The sequence below is a fragment of the Gracilinanus agilis genome, chromosome 2 (genome assembly GCF_016433145.1).
Source record: "Gracilinanus agilis isolate LMUSP501 chromosome 2, AgileGrace, whole genome shotgun sequence".
Lineage (NCBI taxonomy): Eukaryota > Metazoa > Chordata > Mammalia > Didelphimorphia > Didelphidae > Gracilinanus > Gracilinanus agilis.
The window spans coordinates 527,305,844-527,314,607 of NC_058131.1; the positions used below are offsets into that span (position 1 = coordinate 527,305,844).

The 8,764-nt window shown below is 40.3% G+C and overlaps 1 protein-coding gene across 1 annotated transcript in view; it reads left to right on the forward strand.

Moving 5' to 3' along the window:
* The window catches only part of PLA2G4E (phospholipase A2 group IVE), a 131,163-nt gene that overhangs the window by 100,304 nt on the left and 22,095 nt on the right, over positions 1 to 8,764 (forward strand). The window contains exons 13-14 of the mRNA XM_044660023.1: positions 3,903 to 4,125; positions 5,548 to 5,662. Of these exons, the coding sequence (XP_044515958.1) occupies positions 3,903 to 4,125; positions 5,548 to 5,662 (338 nt within the window). The remainder of the gene's footprint in view (positions 1 to 3,902; positions 4,126 to 5,547; positions 5,663 to 8,764) is intronic.

An 8,764-nucleotide genomic window follows, 5' to 3' on the forward strand; every position in this document is an offset into this window, starting at 1 on the left:
ATCAAAGGTATGCAGTTTTATAGCCCTTTGGGCACAGTTCCAAATTGCTCTCCAGAATGTTTGAATCAGTTCACAACTCCACCAACAATGTATTAGTGTCCCAATTTTGCCACATCCCCTCCAACATTTACCACTTTCCTTTAGTGTCATATTGGCCAATCTGCTAGGTGTGAAGAGGTACTTCAGAATTGTTTTAATTTGTATTTCCCTAATCAAGAAGGATTTAGAACATTTTTTTCATATGCTTATTCAGGGTTTAGATTTCATCTGAAAATTGCTTGTTCTCATCCTTTGACCATTTGTCAATTGAGGGCTCTATCTTAAAGATAGCAAATGTCCCATTTATAGGTGGGAGGGAAGGACTTTACCAATCAGTGATAAGATCAATCCCTGAGACTTTCAGTATCTTTCCAATATATGAGTAGATGAGAAACAGCCTGGAAAAAATCTCTGCCAATTTGGGAACGCCTTAAAACAATAATATTTATTGTTGTTATCGTTTATTTGTTTTAATCACATCTGGCTCTTTGTAACTCCATTTGGGGTTTTCTTGGCAAAGATTCTAGAGAAGTTTGCCATTTCCTTCTCCAGATCATTTTACAAATAAGGAAACAGACAAATGGGGCTAATTGACTTGTCCAGGATTACACAGCTGGGGAGTAACTGAGGCCAGAGGGTTTCTTGTCACAGATACTGGAGTGGTTTGCCATTGTCTTCTCCAGATCATTTTATAAATGAGGAAACTGAAGCAAACAGGGTTAAGTGACCTATCCAGGGTCACACAGCTAGTACATGTCTGAGACCAGATTTGAATAAAGTCTTCCTGACTTTAAGCCACTCACTCCATTCACTGAGTCACCTAGCTGCACCCAATTAATATTTATACTGTGGTTTAAAGATTGCCAAGCACTTTATCTAGATTCTTCATTTGAATATTATAACATCCCTGTGAAGTAGATGCGACAGGCTTGTTTTTGTTTTTTGTTTTTGTTTTTTAACTTTACCTTTCATCTTAGAGGCAATACTGTGTATTGGTTCCAAGGCAAAAGAGCAGTTAGAGCTAGGAAACAGAGGTTCAGTGACTTGCCCAGGGTCTCACATCCAGGAAGATTCTGAGGTCAGATTTGAACCCAGGTCCTTCTGAGTCTTGGCCTGGTGCTCTATCCACTGTGCTCCCTATCTGCACCCCTGCCAAAGGCATTGAGCTGAGGCTCAGAGATAATAAGTGACTTGGTCATCCTCACAGACAAGACGTGAAAGCAGGCCCCTCTGACTCCACTTTCATCATTCTATCTGCCTCAGCAGGATGCAGGCTTGTAACACAGCTGAGTCTTCTATCTACCATCCATTCCCACTAAGGAACATCTGAGGAAATCTCCCCAGTTTGTAAAACTCTTCTGTATTTAGGCCAATTGGGGGAGGCAGATTTGATTCAATTGAACAAATATTTATGAAATTCCTGCAGTACCTAAGTGAATAGAGGGCTGGTTTGGGGTCAAGTCCTGCCTCTAATACAAATGAGCTATGTGACCCTCACTGAATTACTGTCATTTAACCCTTCAGTACCTCCACGAAGATTCTGAGTTACAGATGAATTATAAAGCTCCATCAGTGTAGAAAATTTCCATTTCATTCATTCATTCACTTATTCATTTAATTTAATAATAATTTATTATTTAATGATTTTAATTGGATCGTTTTGAATAATTAATTATTAAATGCATTTAATGATAGTAATAATAACTGCTAGCGATTATAGAGAGCTTTAACATTTGCAAAACATTTTACAAATGTCTCATTTGATCTCATAGCAACCCTGGGAGGTAGGTACTATTATTATCCCCATTTTATAGATGAGGAAACTGAGGTACTCAAAGGCTAAATGAGTTGTCCCAGAGTCTCATAGCTAATAAGAGTCTGAAGTGGGATTTGAACTCGGGTCTTCTTGGGTTTTGTTTTTTTTTTCAAACCCTTACCTTCTGTCTTAAAATCAATACTGTGTATCGGTTCTAAGGCAGAAGAGCAGTAAGGGCTAGGCAATGGGGGGTAAAGGGACTTGCCCAGGGTCACAGTGTCTGAGCTCGGATTTGAATCCAGGACCTCCCATCTGAACTCGGGTCTTCTTAGAGCCAGGTTCTGAGTTCTATACACTTTGCCTCTTTGCTTCCAACAGTATAGCAGCATGTACAGTGTGGTAGGTGCCAGAGATACAACTTCCATGCAGGAAGTTTTCTTTATTAGTTCTCCAATGATGCCTTTGCTGATCTCCCCAACTAGAGCCCTCTCTCCCAATTGACCTTGAATTTAACTACTTTGTATTTGTGTAGATGTTTATTCACAATATTTACTTTTTAAAACTTTGTTTACTTTTGTTTTTATTTAGTATAAACTTTTTTCTGTACTTGTGTTCTGCCCTGTTAGAATAACCATCTTCAAAGGAGAGTTTGTTTCATCCATTCAATTTGTATCCTTGGTAACTAGCTGAATGGCACATATTTAGAAATACTTAATAAATGTCTGTTGATTGATTGATGCCCAGGAAACCATAGGTTCAGGTGAAAAAAATGAAAATATTTAAGGAGCTGTGCTAGGAACTTGGGATTAAAAAAAAAAAAAAAAGACTGAGCCTGCCTTCAGGGAGCTTACAATTTCCTGAAAATGTTTGGGAAAGGAATAATTGTGGAAAGGAAACCTGGGTCGAGCTGATTATTTTGGTCACTTGCACAATTATATGAGCCTCACATTTATAGAAACTCAGATATATAAACAGAATAGAGAATATATTCTTTTTTTTTTTAACCTTACCTTTTGTCTTAAAATCAATACGTGGTAGAAGAGTGATAAGGGCTAGGCAATGGGGGTTAAGAGACTTGCCCAGGGTCATACAGCTAGGAAGTATCTGAGGCCAGATCTGAATCGAGGACTTCCTGTCTCTGGGCCTGGCTCTCAATCCACTGAGCCACCAAACTTCCCCCTCTACAGGCATTAAAAAAAAAAAAAAATCCTTACTTCTGCTTAGAGTCAATATTGTGTATTGGTTCCAAGGCAGAAGAGCAGAAAGGATGGAGAAATCAGGGAAAAGTGACTTGCTGAGGGTCACACAGATAGGAAGCATATGGTTCAGATTTGAACCCAGGACCTGCCATGTCTGGGCCTGGCTCTCCATCTACTGAGCCGCCTAGCCGCTGCCTCCCACCCAATCCCCTCTCCCCTTTATTTTTTTGTTTTTGTTTTTGTTTTTTTTTTACATTTTTAAACCCTTAACTTTTGTGTATTAACTCCTAGGTGGAAGAGTGGTAAGGGTGGGCAATGGGGGTCAAGTGACTTGCCCAGGGTCACACAGCTGGGAAGTGTCTGAGGCTGGATTTGAACATAGGACCTCCCGTCTCTAGGCCTGACTCTCACTCCACTGAGCTACCCAGCTGCCCCCCTTTATTGTTTTTGATAACAAGAATGAGAGGCAGAGAGAAGCCAACAGAGAAAGTAGGGTAAACTTTTCCTGTATAAATCTTTTCTTCTCTATTGATCATTGAAGCAAGTTCACAAAATTAAAACAACAACAAAAACACCTTTTGGCAGCAGATACTTTTACCAATCTATAGATTTAATGGTCCTCACTCAACCTACTTTTCACAGATGTGGGCTAAGAAACAATCGTTCCCAGGCCCCTGAGGAAGTGGAAGCATAGGGTTAATGGATTTGGATTCTGAGGATTTGAATTTGGATCCCTGCTCTTTCACCTTAGACAAATCACATCTCCTTCTCTACTGTCATTTTCTTCATTTGTAAAACAGTTGGATTAGATGGTCCCCAATATTAGCTAACCCTCTCCCCAGCCTGGAGGGTCAAACTCACAATGCACACTCTGCCTGTCTGGTTAATGCTTGGATGCCTCTTCCCAGGACCATGGCCAGCTTATACAAAGATGCTCACTGGTCCTCCAAAAACCTGGAGAAGTCCATCCAGGAGGCTCGGAGACATGCTGTCAAAAACAAGATCCCTGCACTTTACTCTGAACAACTCAGCTATTACCGGCAGGAAATGCAGCAAAGGAGCCAAGAGGGCTACAAAGTTTCCTTCACAGACTTCTGGGGTTTATTGCTTGAGTCTTGTTTCTGTGATGAGGTAGGTTCTCGGCTCTTCCTGGGTTGCTCCGCTGACTTTGATTGTACAAGCATTTTCTGCATGAAGACTTTCCTGATTCCCCCAACTGCTGGTACCCTCCCTCCCAAGCTTCCTTAAATTTAACTACTTTGTATTTATATTTGTATTTATTCTCTATATGCTTATATAATAACAGCTAGTATTTCTATAGTGGTTAAGGTTTGCAAAATACTTTATATATATTATCTCATTGGATCCTTACAACCACTCTGGGAAGGAGGTGCCCCATTGTACAGATGAGGAAACTGAGACTCAGAAATGATGTGTCACACAACTATTAAGTGTCTGAAACAAGATTTGAAGCATTTAACTCTGTGTGTGTGTGTGTGTATGTGTGTGTGTGTGTGTGTGTGTGTGTGAGAGAGAGAGAGAGAGAGAGAGAGAGTGGTTCATTGCTGACACTATATCCAGGGGTCCCTTTTTACCATAAATTCAAACGATAGACTAAGGTTTTCCTCATTCAGTCACTTTTTACTTTGCATCCAGTAACATTTAGCTTGGTGGTTTCAAACTCTTTCTTACACAGGTACCACTAGTAATTCCTCTTCCTTGCAGATGAGTTACAAGAATCTCTCCACCAAAGGGCAGCTACAAGGCTCAGTGGATTGAAAGCCAGGCTTGGAGATCAGGGGTCCTGGGTTCAAATCTAGCCTCAGACATGCTCTAGCTGTGTGACTTTTGGCAAGTCACCTAACCTTAAATACCTAGCCCTTACCACTCTTCTATCTTGCAAATGATCCTTAGTATCACTTCTAAGACAGAAGGAAGAGTTTATTTTTTTAAAAAAAATTTAAAGCAACTTTCAACTCTAAATCTTTGATTTATGAGCCACCAGCAGCCTTGAGATATCCTGATGTCTCTGGCTCTCTGCTCATGGGATTATGCCCTATGGTCTTTCTCTTTGTGGAACCTTGTTCCAAAGAAGGGTTCTCTCTGATCCTCTCACCCATGCATGCCCATCATTTCTCCTTTAATTTCTTCTTTTCTCATTTTTTGATGCTGATGATTTGATTTTCTTCTTTCCTTTTTTTTAAAAATCAAATTAAACAATGCTCTATTTTATTTGGGTTCCCCCCCCCATAAAATCAACTCCTGGTCTTATTTATTAGTTCACTAGTTCTCTTCCTTTCAGTTTTATTAATTTCTCCTTTAATTTTTAGGATTTCCAATTTATTCTTTAAAGAGGATTTTAATTTGTTCTTTTTCAAGTCTTTTTAGTTGCATGCCCAATTCATTGATCTGCATTTTCTCTATTTTATTGATGTAAGCATTTAGAGATATAAATTTTCTGCTAAATTCTGCTTTGACTAGATCCCATTAGTTTTGATTTGTTGTATCTTCATTGTCATTCTCATGAATAATTTCCTTCTTTTCTCCAAACAGAGATACGAAGGGAAGCTGTCATGGCAAAAAGAAGCTCTGTGCCAGGGCCAGAATCCCCTCCCAATCTACTTCACCATCAATGTGAAGGATAATGTAAGCAACAAGGATTTCAGAGGTAATTCTAGTAGCCCTTGGACAATCAGCAAACTTAAACCTGATACAGCCATTCTGATATTGCAGATGCATTCCCTGCCCCTTGGCCCAACATCTATTAGAGACCCAAAGACCATCTTTCTTATCTCCATAGCCAAGAGTAAACAAAATAGAACTTTCCTGGGGTTATTTCCTCATCTGTAAAATGGAGGAGGTGAAAATGAACTAAATGGCCTCTTCCTGCTCTAGATCAATGATATCAGTGCTTAATTAATTACTTAAACTAAATTAATATATTGATTTGCTATCCCCCTGGCTCTCATGACTCTCTTACCTCATTAAAAGCATCTATCGCTTTCCCAGCTTTGAATGACATAGAGCAGGGAGAATAAAACTTCTTCCAAAGGAAGAGATACTACTATATGTTCTTTACTGTCCAGGGGGCAGGATCCTTCTCTAGGCAGATTCCTGGAAAGAATCTGTTTTCCCTTTTTCACCCTTGTTTTATTTCACTTTGAAGAGTGACTTGCTTTGAGCAGTTCTGCCTACGGTCTTCACTATCACTACCATGGGGCCAGACTGGGTCATCTTCTATTGTTGAGCAGATACTGCCCTCTTCTGCCTCATCTTGGAATTGCAAGTTCTCTGCTCCTCCAGATGCTCTTGAGAATGCCAGTATAAAGCAGGGATTCTTAACCCGGAGTGAGCCTGCAGAGATTTGGGGATTTATGGGGAAAAAAATTAAATTTTTATTTTCACTAATCTCTAACTGAAATTTAACATTTCCTTCAAGAATGAATGTAAGAGAACCCAGTAGAATTGCTTGTTGACTCTGGGAGAGGGGAGGGAAGAGAGGAAGGAAAGAAAATTAATCATGGAAACATGGGAAAATATTTTAAAAATAAAATAAATTTAAAAAATTTTTAAAGAATAAATGTAAGTGGGGCAGCTAAGTGGTTCAGTAGATAGAGTCCTGGGCTTGGAGCTAAGAGGTCCTGGGTTTAAATCTAGCCTCAGACACATCCTAGCTGTATGACCCTGGGTAAGTCATTTAACCCCATTTGCCTAGCCCTTGCCCTTCTATCTTAGAGTTCTCACTAAGATAAAAGGTTACAAGATATAAGTTAAGGGTTTTAAAAAATAATAATCATGAATATAAGTAATAGAATACAGTAATATTAGCACTACCTGCAACTTTAATATTAATAATAGCTAGCATTTATGGAGCACAAAGGAAAGGGAGCCTATGCCTTCTTTTTATTTTTTTAAACCTTTACCTTTTATCTTAGAATCAATATTTTATATTAATTCCAAGGCAGAAGAATGGTAAGGGCCAGGCAGTGATGGTGAACCTTTTAGAGACTGACTACCCAAACTGCAACCCTCACTCTGCATGTGAGCCCCCACCTTAACCCACACAGGGAAGGGAGGAAACATTCCTATTGGAATGCTGGGCAGAAGGACAGTCATGTGAGAAATGTCCTCAGACGTGTGTGGAGAGGGGGAAGGAAGCAGCCCCCTCTAGCATGCATTTCCATAGGTTCACCAACACAGGGCTAGGTAATGAGGGTTGAGTGACTTGCCCAGGGTCACACAGCTAGGAAGTGTCTGAGGCTAGATTTGAACCTGTCTCTGGGCCTGGCTCTCAAGCCATTGAACTATCTAGCTGCCCCCTGTATAGATATTTAAAAAAATACCTTCCATCTTAGAGTTAATACTATGTATGGGTTTCAAGGCAGAAGAGAAATAAAAGCTAGGCAATGGGGATTAAGTGACTTGCCCAGGGTCACACACCTAGGAAGTGTCTGAGACCAGCTTTGAATCCAGGATTTCCCATCTCTAGATCTCTCTCAATCCACTAAGCCTCCTAGCTCCCTCCTTATATGTGTTCTTTATTGTTTAGGGGGAAAGACTTTAGAAAATATTTGTATATTATCTCATTTGATCCTCATAACAACCCTTTGGGGTTCGTGCTATTATTATCCCCATCTCTGTCACCAATAGAAATCACAAAGGGGGCAGCTGAGTGACTCAGTGGATTGAGAGCCAGGCCTAGAGATGGAGGTCCTGGGTCCAAATCTGGCCTAAGACACTTCCTAAATGTGTGACCCTGGGTAAGTCACTTAACCCTTGTTGCCTAGCCCTTACCACTCTTCTGCCTTGGAACTGATTCTCAGTATTGATGGAAGGTAAGATGAAGAAGCCTGGAGGAGGAAATGATGAAGGAGGATGTTCCAGACATGGGGTCCCTGACACAAGAAAAGTTAACAACCCCTGACTCAGAGAAAGCAAAGAGGGCTGTCCCTCAGCTTCCCTTCTTCATTCCATTGCATTTTTTTTTGGACTAAAAGAGAAATTTATTTAGAAAATCTTACAATGAAGACTATTGGATCATTATGTACATTGAGCTACACAGCTGCCCAGCATTTATTGTTTTTTTAAAACATTTATTAATAATCATTTTTAACATGGTTACATGATTCATGCTCCTACTTTCCCCTTCAGCCCCGCACTCCCCCCACCCATGGCCGACGCACATTTCCACTGATTTTGTCATGTGTCCTTGATCAAGACCTATTTCCAAATTGTTGGTGGTTTCATTGGTGTGGTAATTTCGAGTCCACATCCCCAATTATGTCCACCCCGACCCATATGTTCAAGCAGTTGCTTTTCTTATATGTTTCCTCTCCTGCAGTCCTTCCTCTGAATGTGGGTAGTTTTCTTTACCATAAATCCCTCAGAGCTGTCCGGGGTCATTGTATTGCTGCTAGTACAGAAGTCCATTACATTCTATTTTACCACAGTATATCAGTCTCTGTGTACAATGTTCTTCTGGCTCTGCTCCTTTCGCTCTGCATCAGTTCCCAGAGGTCTCTCCAGTTTGCCTGGAACTTCTCCAGTTTGTTATTCCTTTTAGCACAATAGTATTCCATCACCCACATATACCACAGTTTGTTCAGCCATTCCCCAATTGAAGGACATACCCTCCTTTTCCAGTTTGTTGCCACCACAAAAAGCGCAGCTATAAGTATTTTCATACAAGTCTGTTTATCTATGATCTCTTTGGGGTACAAACCCAGCAATGGTATGGCTGGATCAAAGGGCAGGCATTCTTTTATAGCCC